At 40.8% G+C, this 26456-nt stretch overlaps 2 protein-coding genes across 4 annotated transcripts in view; one reads left to right on the forward strand and one right to left on the reverse strand.

The window, feature by feature from the left end:
- TEX9 (testis expressed 9) overlaps nt 1-13985 on the reverse strand; it is a 237724-nt gene extending 223739 nt beyond the window's left edge. For both annotated transcript variants that reach the window (XM_027553931.1, XM_027553930.1), the window contains exon 1: nt 13889-13985. The gene's annotated coding sequence lies outside the window, so the exon portion shown is untranslated. The remainder of the gene's footprint in view (nt 1-13888) is intronic.
- A 623-nt stretch (nt 13986-14608) lies between these two features.
- Nucleotides 14609-26456, forward strand: part of RFX7 (regulatory factor X7) — a 140817-nt gene continuing 128969 nt past the window's right edge. The window contains exons 1-2 of one of the 2 annotated variants that reach the window (XM_027553923.1): nt 14609-14733; nt 14879-15044. In XM_027553923.1, coding sequence (XP_027409724.1) covers nt 14884-15044 — 161 coding nt within the window. In that variant the 5' untranslated portion in view covers nt 14609-14733; nt 14879-14883. The remainder of the gene's footprint in view (nt 14734-14878; nt 15045-26456) is intronic. The other variant, XM_027553922.1, reaches the window with a different exon arrangement.

Raw genomic sequence — 26456 nt, forward strand, 5'->3', positions numbered from 1 at the left:
TATTTCTTCTAAATATCTTATGATTAGACATGTTATTATTTTACAAAATTTGAAATTTTCTGTCTTTGCTTAGGAAATTATATCCATTTGTCATATATTTTGATTACTGGTGATTTGACATTTTTCCTGCCATCTGGTTGTGTGTGTTTTACACACTTTCAGAACTTCCCTCTTATCTCTTCATCATGCCTTGTCTCTGCCATCTTTATGTTGTCTTCATCCAAAACAGAAGTGGCCTACAGGCCAAATTTGTCCTGCTTCCTGTTTTGTAAATAAAGTTTTATTGGAACAAAACAGGCTCATTCAATCACATATTATCTATGGCTGTTTTCACACTATAGAGCAGAGCTGAGCAGTTGAGTCAGAGCCTGTATGGACCACAAAGCTGAGAAAATTTACTCTCTGGCCTTTTATAGAAAAAGTCTGCCAGCATATAGTATAGGTTTTAATTTTATGTTATTAATTTTAAACATATACCATAATTAGGCAAGTTAACTAGTTTCTTTCCTCTTCACTGTTCCTTTAATATCTTCATCTTTCTTGGATTCATTACTTATTTTATTAAACTTCATCCAATAGCCAGTTATCCTTTAAAGAAATTTCTATTGGTGATACATATCTGTTGAGTTTTCTTATTTTGAAAATCTTGTTCTTAATCTCTAAGATCACTATTTGCTTCCACTAATTTAATAACATCCTAATCTCTTTGAAGATAATTGTTATAATACTTATAAGTATGTATTTTACTTATATTTTTCTGAAAGTTATAAGATGAAATTTATAAAACAAATGTCTACATATCTTTTCATTTATCTTTCCACAGGTATTTTTTCAGTATTTAGAGAGTTTGATACATGTACAAACTTGTATTATTATTATATCTTGCATTGATTATTCTTGTACTTTGTAAATGAAAATTCCTGTTAGAGCTCTACTTTCACTTAATGTGAGTTGACTCTGGTGATTATAGGAGAAGAGAAGGACATTCTGCTGGATTTCAGAGTGAGGGGTCTTCCCACCCCTCCTGAAGTCCATTGCTATTGTTCTATCTTTAGCTACCAGGACTTATGGGCTCACTGCTTTAATCTGTGGACAGTTCTAAACAGGAAAAGGGAAGATCAGCAGTCCAGCTACTACAAATGCAGTGTCTCCATTCACTGCCCTAATCATTACCCCAGCACCCTCTACTCATTGAATCTCTTTGAAATAGAAGCATCCCTGAAATTGCTTCTATTCCTGTAGTAGTTTTAAGCTTAGGAGTGTTTGAGGTTCAGGTGCTCTAGTTTATTTCCCTAAGGCCTGATGTTACTGCTGGTTAGTTGCTAAGTCGTGCCCAACTCTTTTGTGATCCCATGGACTGTACTCCACCAGGCCCCTCCATTTGTGGAATTTCCCAGGCAAGAATACTAGAGTGGGTTGCCATTTCCTCCTCCAGGGCATCTTCCTGACCCAGGGATCGAACCCAGGTCTCCTGCATTGTAGGCTGATTCTTTACCTGCTGAGCCATCAGGAAGCCTGCCAAGGCCTGATACCATCTCCTAAAATTTTCTCATATATTGATGATAATTTTTTGTCCTAGAACCTGTTACCAGTTATTCCACTCCCCACTTCCCCTCTCCCCTCTCTCTTAGTCATTTCTGTCATTTCATAAGATTTGGTAGAGGTAAATTTCCTTCAGTCTAATGTCTTCATTTAATGTTCATGTACAGGATTTTAAAACCAACTCTTCTAAAACACCATTAAATATAATTGCTTTGTGGGTGGTGACATGATATTACCATTTTTAAAATTTCAAAACCTTTAAAAATATACTCAGAAAGAGTATTTGTGACACAGAAAGAGCAAGGAAGCCGTACTCTAACAGCATCTGAGGGGATTCAAAATGAGAAAAGGATGTTCACCAACTATAATGAAAAGGGGTACTTAGTCTCGAGTCTCGTGCCTTTAAAAATAGATTAGGTGGTCCATTCAACTAAAAAGTGTTCCTTCATGGGGGTAGGAGACAATGGTTACTGCAAAGCTGTAATCACTTAGCCACATTTTCTACCTGATAACAAATGACACATTAGGCAGCGATCTGACATCTGTGACATTTGACTAACAAGCTCATTCTCCTGTGGAATTCTACCCTTATCCTGCCATTTCTTGATCCCTGCCTGCCAAGTAGTAGATTTCAGAGTACACCATAAGCTAACTCTAACAGCTTTTAGTCCTGATTTAAGGGTCTCCTCCTAGAACCACTGGAAAGCATAAACCCTGATACACCCTCCCCCACTCATTCACACACATTATCTGGGCTCTTAAGTCCTTCAGTAGACTAGCTGGTCTCATTGGGCTTTCTTTTAGGACCTCAGAAGGAGCAGATGTGTTTGAAATTCCTATTAATACTCTTGAGATTTCTCAGTTGACTACTAATACCTTCCTCTCTTTCTCCATTTCCAGCCTTGGGTTCATTTGCAGGGGTTACTGTCAACCTCTGTACACTCTCAGAGCTCTCTGAGACAGCACTAGGTGAATCTCTAAATTTTCTCTGCTTGGAGTAGACAAAAACTTTTTTCCTTGCCATCAGTGGTATCTATCTCACCATCAGTTGTGCCCCAATTTCAACCTGGCAGGGACTGAATGTACTTCCATGTTCTGATCAAGGAATCTCCTGTGGCAACTGTCACAGGTGCACTGTGGCTTTGGATGACTAAGACCTGTGCTTTATCAGATTTTCAAGTGGTGGCACAAGGTCCCTAGGCTGCTAGCCCTTTCGATTTTCAGGACTCCTGCTATCGTTAGGGCCCTTGTCCTCTACCATCATCTTATGGCTTCCCTTCCTTTCTTCACCTCCTCAGGAATAAAATACACAGAAATTCACATTTATGTAGCTCTTACTAAGTATAAAACATTGTGCTAGGTATTTTCACAATTATTTTTCAGAAAACCTTCAGCATAACTATGAGGAGTCCTTATATAGTCCTTATAGTTATAGTCCTTAATAAAGGAGTCCTTATTTCCCCCATTTCTACCACCTCAAAGCTGAGGCTCAGAGGGTTGTGAGGGACTTGTCTGGGAGTACAAAAGTGGCAAGGGGTAGGGCTGGGATCTGAGCCCTGGCTTCTCACCTTGGAAGCCCAAGGGATCACCCTGAGAATCAGCCTTGAGCCTGGCCCACCCAAGCGCATGGATCTGAATTCAGATAAGAAACTAGAGGCTAAAGGGAGAATGTAGCTGACTCTTTCCCTTAAAAGGAACAGGGCTTGCCAAGGTACCTTTAAAACTGGAGAATCATAGCACCAGATGTCTAGCTGAACAGACAAAATTTGGCTGCTTGGGAAATTTTTGTGTAGAGACATGGAGACATGAATTTTAAGTATGAAGACCACCTGATCTGCCTCTTGAGAAACCTATATGCAGGTCAGGGAGCAATAGTTAGAACTGAACATGGAACAACAGACTGGTTCCAAATAGCAAAAGGAGTACGTCAAGGCTGTATAGTGTCACCCTGCTTATTTAATTTATATGCAGAGTACATCATGAGAAACGCTGGGCTGGAAGAAGCACAAGCTGGAATCAGATTGCTGGGAGAAATATCAATAACCTCAGATTAGATGACACCACCCTTATGGTAGAAAGTGAAAAGGAACTAAAAAGCCTCTTGATGAAAGTGAAAGTGGAGAGTGAAAAAGCTGGCTTAAAGCTCAACATTCAGAAAACAAAGATCATGGCATCTGGTCCTATCAGTTCATGGGAAATAGATGGGGAAACAGTGGAAACAGTGTCAGACTTTATATTTTGGGGCTCGAAAATCACTGCAAATGGTGATTGCAGCCATGAAATTAAAAGACGCTTACTCCTTGGAAGGAAAGTCACAACCAACCTAGATAGCATATTCAAAAACAGAGATGTGATTTTGCCAACAAACGTCCGTTTTTCCAGTGGTCATGTATGGATGTGAGAGTTGGACTGTGAATAAAGCTGAGTGCTGAAGAATTGATGCTTTTGAACTGTGGTGTTGGAGAAGACTCTTGAGAGTCCCTTGGACTGCAAGGAGATCCAACCAGTCCATCCTAAAGGAGATCAGTCCTGAGTGTTTATTGGAAGGACTGATGCTAAAGCTGAATCTCCAATACTTTGGCCACGTCATACGAAGAGTTGACTCACTGGAAAAGACTCCAATGCTGGGAGGGATTGTGGGCAGGAGGAGAAGTGGATGACAGAGGATGAGGTGGCTGGATGGCATCACCGACTCAATGGACGTGGGTTTGGGTGAACTCTGGGAGTTGGTGATGGACAGGGAGGCCTGGCGTGCTGCGATTCATGGGGTTGCAAAGAGTGGGACATGACTGAGCGACTGAACTGAACTGAACTAAATTCTTAGTACCTGCACTCTTATTATGGATAAGCTTTTGAGTTTTTTTATTAGCCTATTCTGCTTTTTCTGACATTCTGCCTTTTTTTTTCCCCTTGGCCTAAACAAAAGGAGCTCTCCCTAATTCAATAATTCAACAAACGTTTATTAGTTGGCTACTTTATGATAGGGTCTATTCTATATGTAGGAGATACAGAGAATAAAAACACACATCTTGACCATATATACTGGGAGTCAGTACTGGGAGCCAGAGATGGGAAGGGTAGGTACAAAAAATTGACAAGTAAATCTCCAATTACCACATAACGAGGTAGTATCTGTGATATAAGGCTGTGGAAGGTCCTAAAGAATAACAAAAAGGGACAGTTAACTCAACCTGGGTGCAGGTGAGATGAAGAATGGATAAGCTAAGACTTCCAAGAGGATGTAATTCTTGCCACAAGATTGCGCCCTTGAGATGGTCAGGACTACAACTGCATGTGTAAGACTCTTTTGGAAAGGAGAGATTCACACCAAAATAAAGCAGCGAAGGAAACCTTCTCTTGGGGATCTGAGGAGATAAATCATTTGCTAGAACTTCACTGGAACCTGAATAAACTTATAGTTCCCTAGCTCTCTTCAAGTTACTGCTGCTGCGGCTGCTAAGTCGCTTCAGTCGTGTCTGACTCTGTGAGACCCCAGAGACAGCAGCCCACTAGGCTCCCCCGTCCCTGGGATTCTCCAGGCAAGAACACTGGAGTGGGTTGCCATTTCCTTCTCCAATGCATGAAAGTGAAAAAGTGAAAGTGAAAGTGAAGTTGTGTCCGACTCTTAGCAACCCCATGGACTGCAGCCTACCAGGCTCGTCCGCCCATGGGATTTTCCAGGCAAGAGTACTGGAGTGGGTTGCCATTGCCTTCTCTGATTCAAATTACTATGAGGTCACTTATAAGTCTGCTCCTGGGTTTCTGGGCAGTTATTCTGAATTTCCCCAGGGCCTGGCCAATAACCTGCTCTTTCTCATTTGTGCCCTTACTCCGGAGCTCCATCAAAAAATCTCCTTAGTTTCTTGACTTTCCTAGTGGTCCAGTGGTTAAGACTCCACATTTCCAATTCAGGGTGTGAGGTTTGATCTCTGGTCAGGGAACTAAGATCCCACGTGCTGTGCAGTATGGCCAAAAATAAAAATCTCCTCGGTTTCTATCCACTCCTGGGCCTGTTGCTCTTACCATGACTAAGCAATTATCTTATCTTCAGAAAGCCTTTTTGACTTATCTACTCACAGTTGCTTCTTACTTATTGTCTCTACTGGCTGCTATTGTCTAATGATATCTGAGGTCTGCCTCTCTTGTCTTTTTGTGTACTTTTTTTGTTAACCACCAACTACCTAACTTTCTCCCTTAATCAATCATACTTATATTCTCCAAAAAAAAAAAAAAGTGAAGTTGCTCAGTCGTGTCTGACTCTTTTCGACCCCATGAACTGTACCCTACCACGCTCCTCCATCCATGGGATTTTCCAGGCAGGAGTGCTGGAGTGGGGTGCCATTTCCTTCTCCAGAGGATCTTCCCAACCCAGGGATCAAACCGGGTCTCCCTCATTGTAGGCAGACGCTTTACCGTCTGAGCCACCAGGGAAGCCCTATAATCTCCAAGAAAGGAATCAATTTGTTAATTAATTACTAACCTCTTGCTTGGGCAAAGATCTTACATTTAGCCAGTTCACAGGTCACTGTCCAATCAGGGGACTGGTTGCCCTTATGTTGGATGCTTAGCCCTGTTCCAGCCAGGGACCCAGGGTTACAAGTCACAAGGATGGAGGCTTACATTGACTGAGCCCCTTAGAGGGTTATAGAAGGCAGAAATCTGAGGCCTTGGTCAATTCAGGAGAATGATGCTAACAGATAACATTAGAGGCACTATAAATAGGAAAAACAAAAAGATTTAAAAAATACTAATATCAAACCATAATTCTTTCTTGGCACAACATCAGATAATGGAAGGGGAAGAGGATAAAGAAAAATAGAAAGTTCCTGGTAATACATATATTTATATACAAAAAAAGCATAGAAAATAAATATACCCAAGGAAGGAACACAGGTTGGCCTACTTCATAGGAAATGATCTTTCCTGAGGTTCAAAGACTTCTGTCTTCTCAGATACATGAGGGATGACATAAAGAGTGTAGTGAATGTGACTGTTAGTTTTAAGTGTCAACTTGACTATGCGAATGTTCCAGTTATTCAATTAAAAAGGTAACCTCGGTGTTGCTGTGAAGGAATTCTGTTACATGTGGTTAACCTCTACAATCATTTGACTTTAAGTAAAGGAGCTTACTTTACTTTGGAAGGAAAGTTATGACCAACCTAGACAGCATATTTAAAAGCAGAGACATTACTTTGTCAACAAAGGTCCGTCTAGGCAAGGCTATGGTTTTTCCAGTGGTCATGAACGGATGTGAGTGTTGAACTATAAAGAAAGACGAGCGCCAAAGAATGGATGCTTTTGAACTGTGGTGTTGGAGAAGACTCTTTAGAGTCCCTTGGACTGCAAGGAGATCCAACCAGTCCATCCTAAAGGAGATCAGGCCTGGGTGTTCATTGGAAGGACTGATGTTGAAGCTGAAACGCCAATACTTTGGCCACCTGATGTGAAGAGCTGACTCATTGGAAAAGACCCTTATGCTGGGAAAGATTGAGGGCAAGAGGAGAAGGAGACGACAGAGGATGAGATGGTTGGATGGCATCACCGACTCAATGGCCATGGGTTTGGTTGGACTCCGGGAGTTGGTGATGGACAGCACAGGTGTGCTGCAGTTCATGGGGGTCGCAAAAAGTTGGACACAACTGAGTGACTGAACTGAGCTGAAAGGAGGTTATCCTTGATATTCTAGGTGGGCTCCATCTAATCAAGGGAAAGGCCTTAAGAGCAAAACTAAGATTTTTTCTAAGGAAGAAGAAATCCCACCTGTGAAACTGTAGTGCCTGTTCCTGCCCAAAAGTTTCTGGCCTGTTAGCCTGCTGCTTGCCTTACAGAGTCTGAACCTGTTAGCTCCCACAATCATGAAAGTCAATTCCTTTATATTACCTAATAAAATAATTACAATAAATATTACGATAATAAAATAATTACAATAAATATTATAATAAGTATATGATGATAATCAATATTATAAGAAATTTATAATATATCTACTGGTTGTTCTCTGATACAACCCTGCCTTATTCAGTGAGGGTGGAAGAAGACATTTGGAAATCTGATACTCAGCACAACCTTTATCATCAGCTCTTCACTCTGACTGAGGCTTCCCTGATGGCTCAGTGGTAAAGAACCCACCTGTCAACGTAGGAGACGCAGGTTTGATCCCTGGGTAAGGAAGATACTCTGGAGGAGGAAATGGCAACCCACTCCAGTGTTCTTGCCTGGAGAATTCCATGGACAGAGGAGCCTGGCGGACTGCAGTCCATGGTGTCGCAAAGTTGGACACACACACACATTCACTCCAGTTAGGCCAGTCTCCTGTTTATCTCTTCATAGTGATTCTCCTTTCCCTGCTATGCTCACATTGCTTTTCCGTCTGACTTGCCGCCACTCTGTCTCCCACTTTCAAAAACTCCTTTCCTTTCCTTACACTCTAGCTCTGTCAGAAGCCCTCCATAAAGTCACCTCCTTTTGCTTTAGCTCCATTTGCTCTTTTCTTTCTCTTAATTCCCTCAGCAGATGTTAGTTGTGCCGTTCACTGTGATTCTTAACCTTACTCTCTCAACACTGTTTTGTATGTTGTATTCACTGCTAGTTAGGTATAAATCTGTAAGAACAAATTTGATTGTGCAAGAAATGTTATGCTTTTTATTTTGTTTAAATCAAATCAAATTCACCTCAGACTTAAGTGATTCCAGCCTTAATTCTGCTTAAGTAGAAGGAAATCCAATCCCAGTTATTACCAGGCTTCCCTCCCTTCCTCCCTAGGAATTCACCAGAGTCTGGAAGATCTATGTTGAGCCAGAAAATGGGGGAAGATGGACTTTGACATCTTCACTGTTTAGGGATGTGTGGTCCCCACAAGCCAGACAACAGCTCTGCTCATGGACTGAGTAGCAGTGGCAGGGGGATCCAGTCTTATTGGGGTCACCGTGCATCTATCTGATGTTTGGCTAGCTCTTGGGCTCCTTCAAGGAATCAAGGCTGGTATCCTCACTACTGAAACCCTGACTTGGACTCTTTTCCAGTCTGGGAAATGTTTTCTTTTGCAACAATTCCACCTACGCACAACCCCTCCTTCCCTCTCTCTCTTTCCTCCTTTCCCTCTCTCCCCAGATGCCTCTACCTCTTGAATCCCCTGGCAAAATCCTTTTGGGAGCAAGAAACCTGGAGGGCAAATCACTGGGCACAACTTCAGGGATACCATCGATGTTGCATTCTAAGGAGCTGTGTCCAGGTGGCTTCAATGACAATGCAAGCAGTGCCTCCTGGAGTTGTCTAAGAGAGAATTCCTGTCAACTTCTTTCTGCCTAGAAACACAAACTCCCTAGAAGTCTGTTTGGAATAGAGGGGAGGGAAAATATAAGAACATAAACCAATTAACATCTCAATAAATTATCCTGTCACACACTTGTTTTTTTGTTTGTCCCCTGTATTTTCACTTAGTGTTTAAAAATATGTGTGGGCTGATATGTGTTCCAATTAGATTATGAACTTCCTGAAGATTAGAATAATACTGTATTTACCGATTATTTTAAAATCTTTCTCAGTGTAATAATTAGTATATGAGGAGGACATAAGTGTGTCTTGAACCACAGAACGATGAGTCTGTGGATTACTGACTAGGCTCCACCAGTTCAAACTGCACCAGGGCTGACCTCCTTGTTGAAGGACTGGCTCCAGTGTCTTTTCACCGTCACTTTTAGGGTTAGGTAAATATGCTTTTACTTTACTGGCTTCTGTTCACAGCTGCTGCTGGCCTGAATTTCCAAGATATCACATTTCTACTTGGGACCTTTCTGGCCCCAAGTAAAAGTAAACATTTCTTTTAAAATTCAGACAGATGATATTAACTTGAACCTTCTTTCACATCAAGAGAATTCAGGTCACAACATAAACACGTCTATGGTAACAACAATGGAGAATTTCTAAATGAAATCAAAGCAGTACCTGGTATGCATTTTCATAATACCTTTCACCTGAAGAGCCAAGTACATTAGGAGAACTTTATCTCAATAATCCTTAGAGATAAGTAAAGGGACCTGACAGAATGACTTGTATAGATAGGGTAACATAACTAGGTTGTTAACACCCTGTTGCCTTGCCTAGTATTTAAATAGCCACCCATGGACTGTACCCACCAAGATCCTCTATGAGATTTTCCAGGCAAGAATATTGGAATGGGTTGCCCTTCCCTTCTCCAGGAGAACTTCCCAACCCAGGGATCAAACCCAGTCTCCAGAGTTGCAGGCAGATTCTTTATCATCTGAGCCACCAGGTAAGGCCATGAATAGTTAGGCTACTTTGCCTTAACAAACCATTGTTTTAATGACATAATGGAATATTTGTGCTCTGACAGGAGAACTCACATTTTCACATCACACTAACATTAGTAAGCACAGTATGGAGAAAGTTTAACCAAATTTGCCAATATGCACTTGGCTTTGAACTTTCCAACCTCTCTCTTTTGTAATCTTGCTTCCTCTTTGTTGTCTGTCTCCCCATTGCCCACACCTCCCTTGCTCTAAAGCTAGTAAAAGACTGAAAACTCAATTACATTACAGCATTGGAACTTAATAGATCAGCTCCCCTAGGACTCCATGCATTTTGAAAGACAACAGCTTAGCCCAAAGAAAGTGGTTACACCACTTTCTGATATGGTGAAAGATTTTTTTTGGAGGTAGAAAGCTTTCCATTCCTGTTCCCCTAAATAACATGTAGATGATTACATATTCTACTTTCAGCTCTAGAGGGAAAAGTTTGCAACTAAATAAGGCAGAGAAAAGTAATGGTAAAGGAAAAGATGATGAGGGAAGACTTTGTTTTCAAGGAGAGAAGGAAAAGAGAGTAGAATCTTATCTTTTCCACAACTGTAAATCACCGGAATTTGTGGAAATTAAATGTACACTTTAAGCATTTATTCAGTATTCACCAATGATGAAGCCTATTTGGGCCTCATCTTTTGTCAGAACAATTGTAACTAATAACACAGAATAACATTTTGTAAAATGGGCTGTGTCTCCATCTCCTCCTTTTCCTCCCCTACACACTCTATTAAGGATCTGAGCACAAAGCTAACATTGCATTATGCGCTCATCCCATGTGTCTTTTCATGGCTTCACACCAGTGTTTGCTCTGCTCCTTGGTCTGAAAACATCTTCCCTTATTGCTCTGCCTGTTGAACGTCATTCATCATCATCATTCACCCGATGAGACCCCATTCAAATGCTAGCCAAGAGGTCTTCTCCAAAAGCCCTTTTTGCCCTGAGTAGGACCAATCCCTTCCTCCACAATACTCATCATTTTGTGTAACTAATATGTAGTAATAGGTCTCTCTGCTCCCCAGAATTCGAACTATTTTAAGTTGGGACCAGGTCTTACCTATCTATTTATATTTTCAGTGTCTGATGTTCTTATGTATTGGGTATAATAAATGTATGTACAGTTATCATATAAGAAATTTAGTTTCATAAATGACACAAAATTTAGACAGAAGAAAGCAAGATGGCATGACGTACTGGGCTAAGAAAATTAAGGTTAGGTAACTACTGAATTCAACAAATATTTACTTAACACCCAGGAGTAAGGAATTGTGTCCCAGGACTACTAGGATAAATGGAACATGAGGCTTTGAGGTGCTCACAGTCCACCTTATAGGTTATCTTTCTCTGTGCATAGCAGTACCCTGGTTTAGGTATCACCTTAACATGTTTCTCACAACCTGTGAGGTAGGTCATGATTTTCATTTTTACCAAGATGGAAATAGGGGGTTTGAATTTTTAGGTTTTCTGACTCCCAGACTGGAGTCTTTCTTTCCCACTACATTAGGGTTTCTCAACATTTTCCACAGGAGTACACTTTCACAGGGAGAACAGACTTACAATGTTCAGAAACAGAAGCTCAGAATCTAGCATGCTCTATTGAAAGTTCATGATTACTATAATGTTTTCCATTACTTCTCAGTGAGTCAAACAGAAGGTCTGAGGAAATGAACCACATTGATTCTGGGTCCCTGAGGGGCCTTAGTACAGTTTCCTAACAAGAGGGGGGCAAAATTTCAGAAACACCATGGCCACACTGCTGCCTTCACTCAAGGTGTCTGGGTTTGGGTTGAGTCCTCACCCACGATTCTGAGTAACTTCATCAGATTTCTTTAAGGTTTCTACTAGTATAATTAACTATATTGACTGCCCTGTCCGAAAACGGTAACAAGACTGCACACTCTACTCCCAGATTTTAAGTAAGTAGTGGAGGGTGACCATTTACAGCCTTCCAGCAAGGATGTCCATTCTAGCAGTAAGATCTCTTCAATCTGATACTATTTGCCAATCCGTTCTTCTCATTGTTTGCTGTACCTAAGAGTTGGAGATGGCTCTTTCAACCGCCTGTGGGTCTTTGAAGGCCCCATAGGTTCAACGACGCCCTTTCGTCCGCACCGCCGCTAGAGGGCAGCCCAGGATTGCAGCTCTGCTGTGCCCTCTAGTGGCTGGTGGGCTGACATGCTCTTTTATGGAACCTATAAAACCCTCAAAAGTTGCACTCGGGAAGTCAGCCTGTGTGACACCCGGCAGCGAAATTTTAAAAAGCGTCCTGGTTCTCAGCTTCCTTTTCTTAAGGACTTTGGCAGACTCAGATAATTTCCCTTCTTGGACGAATCTCTCACTCCCTAGGGTCTCCCCCTCCCAGGGTGTGGCAACGTGGAGCCATCATCACTCTCTCTTGGCAAGGTAAAAAGTTAGAACCTGGGGGACTTGGCGACTTTGCCCAAAGTCTTTTTACTTCCTCCATCTTCTGCATGGATATAGAGCTTATATAGGCATCCAAGGTCTTTCGATATAACCTCTTTTTCGGCATGAGACTTCAGGATTCAAATCCTGGCTCCCTCATTTACTCTTTGGGTCACTTTAGGACAGTTAACCTCACTAAGCTTCTGGTTCATCTGTAAAATTGAGAGAATAGTACCTACGTTATACAGTTTGCAGATGGTAATGTATAGAAAGTGCTAGGTCTTGCACAGTGAAAGTGTGCATTCATTATTAGCATTAGCTATTTTTATTCCTCAAAGCTTCTGTCTAGTGCACACCTCGTCTTTCAATTTGGTACAGGAAAAAAAAAAGCCTGCCTTTACATAGGACCTTAATTTTATAAAAGTGGCTAAGCTAACAGTGACCTTAGCTTATGGAAAGGGGGGCTCGTTGTGTGCTAGAATCAGTGCCATGGGCTTCAGAGTGCAAAGGAATCCCACAGGCCTAAAATCCTCATGAAAGAGCTATTTTGCACACAGGTGTCCTTCCTCTTTCCTAGTCCCAGTGCTCCCACCACGTGTAAGAATTCAGCGAATCTGGGAGTGGATTCTGTGAGTTAGGCCTGGGGGCACGGTGGTGCAAAAAGCAAAACGGTTCCAGGCCAAGGCAGGGAACTGAGAACTCCAAAGGCCAAGAAACCCAAGCCAATCAGATTCCCCACACCCAGGAGTCTAAAAGGTGGCAGAGACTCGCTGCCCAAAGTCCAAGCAGGGCAGGAAAGTGGCCAGAGAATCTGACAGGTAGAAACACGATAGAAACTGTCAGAAAAGTTAAAGCTGAAGAGCTCATAACACCCACAGGCCCAGAGAAAGGTCAGTATGAGCTGAGCAGCTGTTCCATCTGGTGCCAGAGACCTTGGCTGTAGTCTTCTACACCAGGCAGTTTAGGCCTCCCTGATCAGCCCCACCTAGAAAAGCCAATTCTTCTGCTCTTAAAGGGGACCTGCCTGTTTCTGGCAGGGAGTCTTACTCTCAGTGGGCAAAGCTAGCTCTTAAGGATGAGTAGCGGGGCAGGGGGCAGAGAGGACGTTCAGGGGTTCAACTGGATCCAAAAGGAAGGCGCTTGTGAATGGAGCCTGAGCCACCATGTTGTGAGAACTACATGCGTTTCTTTCCGAGGCAGGCAGGGGCCTTGGCAGCCAGGGACCCTGACAAGCCGCGACTTGAGCTGCGCCTTGGAGACTGGGTTGGCTGGAGAGCGGTATAGAGGAGGAAGGAGGGCGTTCCTGCAAAGGGGGTGGGGTGTGGAGGGAGGTGAGAGGAACAGCAGGAGCAAAGGCACGAAGGAAGAATGAGTCTGCTGCGCGTTGAGAATGGCATGGAGACTTCACTGATTGGAGCCGAGAGTTCTTGCAGGGGGATGGAGGCAGCGATGATTGGATAGCTAAAGTGGGGCCAGATTTGGAGGGCTTTGAATGCCCGACGGAGGAGCACTCAACCCAGCTCCTGCCTCGCGATTTCCGTTTAAGACTGAATTACCTAAAGGGTGGTTAATTCCAACGGGTGTTCTTCTTTGGGGGCTTCTGAAAAGTCAGCTTATCCTCTTACCTGATTCAATTCTGTTCTTTTCACCAAGGAGAAAGTAATCCTCACTTGTCGAGGGGAGAGGGGGTAATGTTGACTGATTTCACTTTACTTGCTTGGAGGATGCAAAAAAAAAAAAAAAATCCCATTTCCACGCCAAATATTAAATTTGGTTTCTCCTCCTCACGCAAGTTCTCTTTCTCTCGCCAGCACCTCCCCCACGTTTTTCCTGCTCTCCACCAGCTCGGCCAGTTGCCTCCTCAGCCCCGGAGGCGCGCGTTCCGGGGCCAGCGCTCGCCCTCCGCGCCCGGGCGCCCCCACCTCCCAGCCCCCTCCTGCCCGCGCCCGTACCCCGCACACGCTGGTCCACGCCCCCCCCGCGGCCGAGCGGTAGGTGTTTTGCCGTCTGCGCCGGGCCGCAGTGCGGCTGCGCGCATTGGGCTGCCTCCGGGGCTGGCAGGGCAGCGGCAGCGACGGCGGCGGGGCCGGGAGCGAGCGGCGGCGACGGCGGCGGCGTGGGGAGTGGCGTGGAGCCGAGCCTGGGGCTGCAGCCGCAGCGCGGGGCCCCCGGAGTAGAAAGCCCCGCGGGCAAGAAAGGAAAGGCCGGGCCGTCGGGTCCCTGAGCAACCGTTCTCCTTGGATTTGGGGGAGCCTCGCTCCCACCCCACCTCATCTTCAGACGCCCCCTCCTCATCCCCCCCCCCCCCAAGCCCTGGCCGCTGACGGGAGGAGGCGGCGGCGGCGGCGGGGGGCTGAGGGGAGCCGCCATGCCTCTCCCGCGGTGAAGCGCCCCGGCCGTAAGGAGCCGCTCGGTCTCCCCGGTGATGTCCCCCAGGCGGCAGGCGAAAGCGACTCACTCGAGCCCTGGGGTAAAGGCCTAGCTTATCCAGCTTCCTTCCTCCTCCTCCTCCTCTTCCCCTCCCCGTTCCTCTCCCCCTTCGTCCACCCCTCCCCGTCTCTTCCCTCACCCTTCCCCGCGCCCCCATCTTCCCTCCCTCCCTCCCACCCCTCCAGCAGCGATGGCAGAGGAACAACAACAGCCGCCACCACAGCAGCCTGATGCCCATCAGCAGCTTCCCCCCAGCGCCCCCAACTCGGGGGTGGCTCTGCCAGCCCTTGTGCCCGGGCTGCCAGGGACAGAGGCCAGCGCGCTGCAACACAGGATCAAGAACTCCATCTGGTAAGAGGATCCTCCATCGCTGGGGTAGAAAAGCCCAGGCACATTTCTGCTGCAAAGAGGGTGGGGGGCGGCGGGCTGGGGAGCGGAGGAGGAGGCTGATACATTCATTGAATGTGGGTCTCCGAAGTCGGGTGCGTATTTATAGGACCTCTGGAGGTGTGGGGACTTTGCATCAGCCCCTGGGCTCCGGAGCCAGAAAATGCTTTTACCCCCTCCTCAATTACAAGTGCAGATAAACAAGTCATTTGTGTTTTTCACTTATGTGTAAGAGGAATATGGGTCGAAATTAAGTCATGTTGCACGATGATAGCATGAATTTGGGACTGAGAAATGTGAAATGTGTTTACTCCTTTTTGCAGTCATACTGGGAGGAAGCAGTGTATTGTGAATTTTCACCAAACAGACATTGTGCATAAGACTATTAATATGCAGCACAAAACCTAATGTGTCTCTTTCTTTCAGTTGGCTTAGCTGCTGTTTCTGGATGTTTTTGCCTTCTTTATTCTGAGATTAAATTTCTCTTCCAGGGACCTTAATCTTTTTGCATTGATTGTGAAGAAAGGGTTTCTGTAGTATGGGACATTTTAAGGTGGTAGTTTACACTGTAAAGTGATTTTCTAATTTTAAAGGATGCTTTAATTTAAAATAAATGTGTTGCCATTTCGTGTCTTTTTTTAGAAACCTTGGATGAAATATCCTTTGCTATTCTTGTACTTTCTTGTATAAGAATTTACAGTATTTCAACATTAAACTCTGAAAGACTGGTGGCAGTCTTTTAATAATTAAATACACTGAGTTAAGTCTATCCTCTGTTAGAGCCATTGGAAATATTCTTTAAACATGAACTTGCATTATTTTTGTAGGATTCTTCATTAACTTCATAACATACACTTATAAAAAGTGTAGTGCTATTTTTAAAATGGAAAGCATTATTTGGAGTTTGGTCTAAGACTGCTTTTAATAGATGATTAAAAATAGAATTAAATGTATTTTAAAAAGCTCTGATTTTGTGAAATCTTACATGTTCATCATTGAATATGATTACTGAAATACCAAATCTCCTTACTTTTTATATTGCAATTAAAAAATAAGTGTATCATAAGACAACTGGCATTGTAGTACAATATTTACACATTTAAAAACTGACAATTTTTAAATGCACAATTAAAGTTTGTTATATAGTAATTTTCATTAATTTCTTGGCACACATCCATATTGTCATGATGCTAATATGAAGTAGGTCAGTGCAGGCTTTAATAGTTTGATACTGCACAGTATTTGGCAGATGAGTATCTTGCTTTCAGTTTTCATTTTTAAATGAAGTTTAAATATTTTTAAAAGAGAATTTTTTAGGATTGACAATAGTCATGTTGTCGCAATTTGAATAGGTCAGATAAATAGGATTATGTGTGTGTGTGAGAGAGAGAGAAGGGTTTATTCTTCAATGGATGCTCTCACCCCCTTTTTAGAGCTATAATTTAAAGGAAGAGATACTCAATATCCTGATTATCATCAAGGTTTTCAGAAACCAGGTTTCTTCCCCCTAACTTAATGTTACCAGTATCTCTGAAGTCTGAATTGAGCACTTTGGTTTTTACATTCAGGTAAGGGACATCCAAGTTAAAGGACTAAAATATTTTAAGAAAGGCAAATTTTGAAAGTTGAATTAATAATTATGTTTTGATTTATTGTGAGAACAATAGGGGAAAGGAGCATTCACCTTATATTTTTAAAGTATGAGTAAGTTGTATAGGCCGCAGGCTGAAGTGTTTAATAATGTAGTGGAGTGCTCTTTTGGTAAATCATGTGATTTAATTATTCTTTAATTGATAATTTATATTTATACATCTATTACAACTTAACCGCTGATTTTAATGTGAGGAAAACTTCTAAAGTACAATGTACTTCAGTTTTTGGTACTTACTCTGAAAAAACAAAATGACAACAAACACCTTAATCCCCAAATGTACACTTTTATAACTTCATTTTAAAATTGTACTGGCACACTAGCATTTAATTTTCAGCTTTAGAAATCCTATTTGCAAAATTATTTATTTATATTTAAAACTTTAAACATTCGTGGATCATAAACAGTGTTAGTGGCTGTATTTATGTATAGCCTCATAGCCCCTCCTCCACAACACTGGATGTATGTTATTCATTAAGTGACTATATAAAATAAAGACATTACAAAGTGAAAGCTCTTTCACTCCCATCTCCTCCTAAGAAATAGTATGTGCATGTGTATATGTATAAAATTAAAATGACTTAATAGATAAGATTGCGGTTATTTAGATATCTCATTTCACATTTTTTGAAGCAACAGTATCTTTTTACCAATTATTTTATCACTTGATAATGTTCTGAAAGATGATCAGTTTTGGACTATGTCCTATATCAACCTTTGGTATCATCACTAATGAGACTTTAAAATTACATTATACAGAAGTGTGGTACTTAATAATTATCAAATGAGCTTTGCATTTAGGTTGATCATAGTTTCTAAATTATTGGACTTCATGTCACAAACAAGTCTGAACTTGTCCTCATATTTTACAGATACATAGTATGTAATGTAGGCCTTTAGCTAGACAGTGAATTATTTATTATCTGTTCATAATTAATCTATTCTGTTCATTAAAGTAAAATACTGTTAGATAACAGTATGTCCATGGTTATTTCAAGCATTAAATGAGTGTTTGGAAAAAATATTGAGTATTCAGAGTTGAAATCATGTTGTTAATGATTTAACATCAGGAGCCATATTTCTTAAGATTTGGAAATACATGTTTTTCAAGCTAGTTCTACAAAATAAAGTTACTAACTTGTTAGTGTTGTAATATTTGTATAATATATTTATGGGTACCTTCAGCTTAAGTCCAAGGTAATGAGCATGCACCTTTCTTGATCTCATTCCCACTCCATAGACAGAGATCCAAGTCACTTCCCTTACACAGATCACTTGAGAGTTATTTTCAGAGGTATGTTTTAATACTGAATAGGCTATACAATCATTTTTATAATTTGTAAATAATAGAAAATAATTCTGTTATAAACTTCTCATTAACAAAGGTAAGCTAGTAGCATGCATTTTTTTTCTTCCCTAAATAAAGACTCATACTGGCAACCTAAAACAAAGCCACAATCTAACCTCACTGTACACTATAACTTACATTGCACTCCTCTTTGGTTACCTAAAAAGAGTACCGAAGTAAGATTTTCCTTCCTCTTATCTACCAGTGTCTTCATAGTTTTTTTTGTTTTTTTTTTTTAATTTGTATTTTAGACCAAAAAACCTGTGATTTTCTTTCCCTTTAGACAGTAGTTTTTCTTGAAACCCTGATAGAATAAAATTACTGTGGAAAAATTGCATTTGAAATCTCTCCTGCCTGTTTGTGATTAGTTATGTTTAAGAATAATCATACCTGCATGGTTGGGAGTGATTAACATATTTGAAATTAGATAGTATCATAGATGACAAACCTTTACCTATAAATTCAAAAGAAAGTCTGATGTTCCATTGTAGAAAATGTTCTAATACTGTATTTACCCAACAAATTCAGGAATTCTTAAAAGTATTACCGATTATCCATTATTATTTTTATTTATATACCTCTGTTTGCAAGTAAGACCTATAAACCAAAAGGAATCCTATATGATGTGTTATTCTACTCACTTTATGGAAGGAGATAAATTGAGTGACAGGGAAGCTGTAGGATTCCTCTGATTTCATTATCAGATCTAGAAGTGGTACTGTGGCTATAGTTACTTGTCTTGATTTAATCGTGTGAATCATACAGAGGTCTGAATTTGGTATATTTTAGATTTAGAATTTAAACCCAAATTGAGCAACTTATTTCTTAGTTGCAGTAAGCAAAGTATGGCAGTCCCTAAGTTTTTCAGCAAAGTGTGGCGATCCATAAGTTTTCTTCTTAGTGCCATATTTGTCCTCTTTTCTGTCCCTGTGAAAGAACTCGGTAGTTAGTTTTGTCCTTGGTTCTGGTTTAGGCAATTTTTAGCTCTAAGAAATAGTTATTGTTTCTTCAACTGCAGTGGAAAACATTTACTATAAAGCTCATGACTTTAGAGTTTACTTTAACCATAAGCCTAGGATTTTCATTTTGCTTTAAAATTAGAGACTGACCAGTAGTAAATCATCTGGCTCTTAAATATTTTGAGTAGTTGTTTGACATGCTACCTGCCCTGAGTTGTCTGTCTTCCATACCTACACCAAAAATTTAGAGTTCTTTTGGCTTGTCTATATTGAGGCCAGCTGTGATGGTGCATCCTAGCACTGTTTCTGGTTCCAGAAAGAAGGCAGTTCCTTGCTCTCCTCTATAATCTAAAACTGATGTAATTGTCTTCCCCTGTGTTCAGAAAGCAAGTTAAGCAGTTTCAAGCCCCTCAACTTTACGGCCTTATTTAACTTAGGTAATGGATATATGTGTGTATAAATAATTGACCAATTTGCTCTCCCCAGTGAGAGGTGTCTTGAATGATGTAATGTGCAGAACTGATTTGGTTTCTGTCTCACTATTAGTTTTTGGTATTATTGAGGGAAATGAACTTCACAGTGGTAGGAAAGACAGAAGTATGGCTTGTTGTTGTTAAAGATGTTTTGAAGAAGAACTTAGGTTAAATCACTTTTTATATTAGAAAAATGTTATACACTAAAATTATACAAATGAAAATAATTAAAATGAGCATTGTCGTTCACTTAAATTTGAACAAGAACAGTGTGTTAAGTGCTCACCTGAGTACCTGCTGTGTATAAAGTAGTGTGCTGGAGACTGGCATTTGAGGAATGCCCATTCACTTGTAATATTAACCTTGTAATGTTAACCTAAGCAATAATGTGTACTAAAACCTCTCTTTTATTCAGTTCAAGGCCAGGGAATGAGGTGACAAGTGCTAAAGCATGGGAAAAGTAGACCCCTTAGTTTCTTTGTGGATAAAATGCAAAATTTATACTAGATGACCTTGCAAGTTCCTTTAGCTTAAATTTCTATGACTCTGTTTCAAAATTAATATTGACAGCGATAGAAAGTATACCATAAGTACAGAGAAAGACTAACATTTAACTAATCAGCAGTCAGCAGAACATTTTCATTGGACGAATTACTAGGTCTTGCTGGTGTTTCCTTGGGTGCTAGCCCATGAGGACTACCTGAAGGTGTAATTCACTTGTTACCTGTGCAAGACTTCTCTTACATGAGATTCAGTCTGCAAATATTTATTGAGTATATATTACATTTAATGTATTCTAAGAGCTGTTGTTGATTATGCAGAAATATGTAAGACTATGTAGTACTCCCTGTTGTTGGGGAGTTTACTAGTTGTTGGTTAAGAGATTGTACTAGTAGGTTGTTTGTGTGACTGTTTTATTTATAAAGAGGTGCTCAATACTTATAAGCACCTCATAGGAACTTTTTTTCCTGTAGTAATATTTTAAGGCAGTGGTGAGTGTTATATTGTAAATTTGGTTATGTAAATAAGTTGTGTATGTTGAGTTGAGCTTCACAGCTTTATTCATCAAGGGTGGACATTTTAATTCATAGTTGTGACTGAGCGTTCTTTATAAGTACTATAAAGTACAAGACAATAAGATACTCTGACCAAACTAGACCACTATGTCCAGTGCCTCCTTTTCCATCAGTCTCTCTGCATTTGGTCTTTTTAGTTGCTTTCTCATCTGCTTCCTTGAGAGTTCTAAGAGTTCAGGTTAAAGATGAGCAGTATGGACCAATAGGAGGAAGACTCTTCCTGTCTTGAGCAGAATATTAAACAAGGAACAATAAGCCTTAATGCACTTGATTGCTGACTCTGAGATTAAGATAGTTAACACTTAACCTTATCCTACATGAATACAAACTTTAAAACATGATTTAATTCCTCTTTCTTGAGACATTTACTTTTTTCTGTTTCGTGGACTGTGTACTTCCTATTTGTAAGAGGAAATAGAAAACAGTGAGGTTTGCCTAATTATGCACCTCTATCAGGCATCTATTACAGGAGCTCCTATATGTATTAGAAGAATGTGTGGGAGGTGAGGTTTTATATCTTAGAACAAGCAGAAAACATCCAGATATATTCCTTGCTATTTGCACGCTATTTGGTTTCTTGATTCAGAGAGTGAGAGGTCAGAGTGACAGATTCCAATCTGTTATGTTTTGAAATTTGGGAAAGCAAAAGTCCATATGCTGTGAAACACCATCTCCTCCAAATAGCTTTATCTTGAAAAAAAATTACCCGAACCCATTCCTGGTCTGGATTTGAATAGGAAGGGTTCAGATAGCAAAAGATACCTTTACACTCATTGTGACACTAGATTCAAATTGACTGGAACTTGCAGATGCTACAAGTCTGATTGATGAGTGATGCTTACCAAGGGCATGGGAATAGGAAGTGATGGTACATATGCCTATAGTTACCACCCCTTTTCTTTCTGAAATCTGTGATTTTTAGAATTTGAGCTCGATTATAGGTAAAGCATCAGAACTATTGGTTATCTTGGAGGGTGGTCCCTAGAGCTTTATAGGATGATTGCCAGCTTTGATGTCTGATTTTAAGATACAAGCTAAGCACAGAGAACACTTGGGTTTGTGTTTTTCATTCTTTTCTTGTCATTTTATTTTTCTATGACTTGCCTAGTTTGATCATCTTTTACTGCCAGGTGGCTTCAAGATGGGAATAGGGAACTACTATATTAAGTGGCTACTTCAGTTTGTATTATCCATAACCCTTATCTTTGCTTTTATTGTCTTGTTTCTCTGCTTAGGTCTGTGCAGGTTTTTTTTACCTGCTACCTTAAAAACCCATTTCATTTTTCTGGTGATGCATTTTAACTTTAAGATCCAACTCATGTGCCACTGCTTCCGTGAAACTTCTTCCTGCTCCTGAGTAACAATGATCTAAGGTGTATAAATTAATTTTTTTCATTAATTTAGACTGGCCTTACCTGAGACAAATCCATTTTAGTGACGTTGTAACTGAATTTAAATGAAATATTCTCATTTTCCAATACGTAAAGTTTATAGGAATCCAGAGACTGGGTATACCTGAAACAGAGCAAACACTGCATAGTAAGTAGTTTACAATGTGACAGTAAAATTCTATTTGTTATATGGACTAGCCAAGAACTTGCTGTTGTTTTGCAATATACATAACATTTTTAAAATGTAATTGGATAAGAATGTCACTTCAGTGATATCTTGCTTGCAACAAAGCTGGTGCTTCTGAGAGGTTGGGAAATGTATTAGAACAAGGTGCTTCAGTTAAACGTAAGTGAATACTTCCTTACTTTGATTGCATTCATTAAATTTATTAATTTGCATTTGTGTAAAAGCAATCTATGATCAAAAAATTAACTGTCAGATTATTAAATGCATGATCCCTTTTTCTAAAGCAGAAGATATTAGCAAGCGTTATTAGGGCAAATTCTGTACACACGAGTTTCAAAACAGTGAGAAAATCAACGCCTTTCCTATGTTTACATAATCAATGCAATGCCCATTTGTTTTAATGTCTAGTACATACTGGCATAAGTAAGTAAGTGTTAGTCACTCAGTCGTGTGCGAATTCTTTGCGACCCCATGGGTGGTAGCCCACCAGGCTGTTCTGTCCATGGATTCTCCAGGCAAGAATACTGGAGTGGGTTGCCATACCTTTCTCCAGGGGATCTTCCTGACCTAGGGATTGAACCTGGGTCTGCTGTATGGCAGGCAGATTCTTTACTGTCTAAGTCACCAGGGAAGCCCACATACAGGCCTAGGAAGATTAAAAAGCAGTTAAGACACTAGCTCTGCCTCACATTCACCCTGTGTGTGTGGTCGTATGCAACAGAATTGAATTTAATAAAGGTTAGATTTTGTGAATGCAGTGATGATGTAATCGATAGTATAAACAAATACAGAATTTAGATGAATGAGAGATTCAGTGAGGACATAATAGTTTTATTGGCAAAATGCAGGATCACGGCCTTAACAAAATCGAAGGATTAGCTTCTGATCCAAATACGTTTAACAGTTTGCTTACTCAGTTCGGTTCAGTCGCTCAGTCGTGTCCGACTCTTTGCGATCCCATGAATTGCAGCACGCCAGGCCTCCCTGTCCATCACCAACTCCCGGAGTCCATCCAAACCCATATTCATCGAGTCAGTGATGCCATCCAACCATCTCATCCTCTCTCGGCCCTTCTCTTCCTGCCCTCAATCTTTCTCAGCATCAGGGTCTTTTCAAATGAGTCAGCTCTTTGCATCAGGTGGCCAAAGTATTGGAGTTTCAGCTTCAACATCAGTCCTGCCAATGAACACCCAGGACTGATCTCCTTTAGAATGGACTGGTTGGATCTCCTTGCAGTCCAGGGGACTCACTCTCAAGAGTCTTCTCCAACACCACACTTCAAAAGCATCAATTCTTTGGCGCTCAGCTTTCTTCACAGTCCAACTCTCACATCCATACATGACCACTGGAAAAACCATAGCCTTGACTAGACCGACCTTTGTTGGCAAAGTAACGTCTCTGCTTTTTAATATGCTAAGTTGGTTATAACTTTCCTTCCAAGGGGTAAGCGTCTTTTAATTTCATGGCTGCAGTCACCATCTGCAGTAATTTTGGAGCCCCCCAAAATAAAGTCTAACACTGTTTGCACTGTAATCCCATCTGTTTGCCATGAGGTGATGGGACTGGATGCCATGATCTTAGTTTTCTGAATGTTGAGCTTGAAGCCAACTTTTTAACTCTCCTCTTTCACTTTTATCAAGAGGCTTTTTAGTTCTTCTTCACTTTCTGCCATAAGGGTGGTGTCATCTGCATGTCTGAAGTTATTGATATTTCTCCTGGCAATCTTGATTCCAGCTTGTGCTTCCTTCAGTCCAGCTTTTCTCATGATGTACTCTGCATATAAGTTAAATAAGCAGGGTGACAATATACAGCCTTGACGAACTCCTTTTCCTATTTGGAACCAGTCTATTGTTCCATGTCCAGTTCTAACTGTTGCTTCCTGACCTGCATACAGGTTTCTCAAGAGGCAGGTCAGGTGGTCTGGTATTCCCATCTCTTTCAGAATTTTCCACAGTTTATGGTGATCCACACAGTCAAAGGCTTTGGCATAGTCAATAAAGCAGAAATAGATGTTTTTCTGGAACTCTCTTCCTTTTTCGATGATCCAGCGGATGTTGGCAATTTGATCTCTGGTTCCTCTGCCTTTATCTAAAACCAGGTTGAACATCTGGAAGTTCACAGTTCACATACTGCTGAAGCCTGACTTGGAGAATTTTGAGCATTACTTTCCTAGCGTGTGAGATTGAGTGCAATTGTGTGGTAGTTTGAGCATTCTTTGGCACTGCCTTTCTTTGGGATTGGAATGAAAACTGACCTTTTCCAGTCTTGTGGGTACTCCTGAGTTTTCCAAATTTGCTGGCATGTTGAATGCAGCACTTTCACAGCGTCATCTTTCAGGATTTGAAATTGCTCAACTGGAATTCCATCATCTCCACTAGCTTTGTTCGTAGTGATGCTTCCTAAGGCCCACTTGACTTCGCATTCCAGGATGTCTGGCTCTAGGTGAGTGATCACACCATCATGATTATCTGGATCGTGAAGATCTTTTTTGTATAGTTCTTCTGTGTATTCTTGCCATTTTGCTTACTGCGAGATCTTTATTCCCACTATCAGGAATTAATTGTTGATGATAGTAAGCCTTGCCAGTAATGAGACTAATTAGAGGAGAATAGCTTAGGACACAATTTGCTTGACTGAAGAGTGGGGTTTTCACCTGTCACAATCCTCTCATGTAAATTTTAACGCACAAAGGTAGAAACAATAACATAAAGTAATAATAGAGAAGAAAAGGATGCAGGTGGGTGGAGCTGGGCCAGGGGACCAGAACTGTTCTGATAGCAGTCTTGGCAAGGAACTGTGTATCCTGCATTGACTCAGTGAATGATGCTACTTCATGAAGAGGATTAGAATATTTAATGTGGGGTCCCTCATGTATCTCATTCAGCCCATATCTTGGCTCCTGTATCTATGTACTTTTCTATTATTGGAGGCAGTTTGCTTTCCCCTTTGGATTCATGTGTGTCCGTATATTTAGGGAATTTGTTTTTTAACACATACCCCTTTTCTGTCAGCATCATCAAACTGTTCTTTTCCACAGGCTGCTTTTTCTGTGACTTTATACATGATTAGGACTTCCTTAAGTCAGCAGCAAGCAACCTTGGAGGTTTTGCAGTAAAACAAACAGTTGATCTCTGAAAAACCTAAGGAGCTCATTCATAGTTGTAAGAAAAAAGTCATTAGGTAAATGAAGAATGTAAATGCTCATTTTAAAGAAAGAATAACATAAACTATTAACAAATATTCAGAAATCTTTACTTGCAATGATGAACACAAAAGTGTTCATAGCAAAAAAAAAAAAAAAGTGTTCATAGCAGAAAAGTACTGATTTTCTGACTACTAAGAAAGGATTTGAGAAATATAGTGATCATCGCTAGCCAGTCTTACTATTTCCTTATCCCTTTACCTTCCTCTAGTCCCTTAGATATTCCATTGTACGATATGCAAGTGCACTCAGATTTTTGGTGGATTAAGTTTGAACATATATTTTAAATGCGTTAACTGTGCCTGCACTTAGGTGGTAGAGCAATGTGTGATTTTTTTCCCCCTCTGCTTTATTTTCTCCAAATTTTTAAAAATGAGCAAATATTTTTAGCTTGAAAAAATATCCAAACAACTAAATGAATGCCCTTTATCTACCCTGCTGTTGCCTCTTGCTGCTGTCTTTCCTTCAGATCTTTTCTCTGTTTTACCCTTTTTAATTCCTGAAGTCTGGCTTCCTGCTCTCCTTGCCAATTCAGTGACCTTTTTTTGAGTCTTTATTTTTCATTTTGTCTCTAATTTTTCTTCTTATTAAGATTGCTTCATACTTGGGAAATTTTCATTTATTCATTTTTGAGAGTCACCTTTGGATCGGCTACTCAGAGGCCAGGCACTAGGGATTCCATGAGCAAGGATGTAGGATCTCCGATTTGGGGACATTTCTTCTTATTAATATTTTATCTTTTCTGTGTCTTTCCTCTAGATACTTTTTAATTATGAATATACAAACACTTATTTCTCAGCCATGCATTCTTTTTTTCTTTTTATGTCTTTGCTAAAGTCAAGAAATAGGCTGATAAGACAGCTCTAACCACATCTGTTCGTTCATTCACCAGAGTACAGGTTGCCCCCAGTGTCATCTTAAACTTGGCCTTTTCACGCTAACCCTTCTTCTGTCCTATGATGCCTTGCCACTTCAATTTGCTTTCTTTTCCAGTTACTCTAGTCCTTTGGTAGCAGATATCACTGTTCCTTCATTCTGTCAGGCTAGCAATATTGGTTTCATATTTGATTTTGCCCTCTTATCCCTTAC

The sequence above is a fragment of the Bos indicus x Bos taurus genome, chromosome 10 (genome assembly GCF_003369695.1).
Source record: "Bos indicus x Bos taurus breed Angus x Brahman F1 hybrid chromosome 10, Bos_hybrid_MaternalHap_v2.0, whole genome shotgun sequence".
Taxonomy (NCBI): Eukaryota; Metazoa; Chordata; class Mammalia; order Artiodactyla; family Bovidae; genus Bos; species Bos indicus x Bos taurus.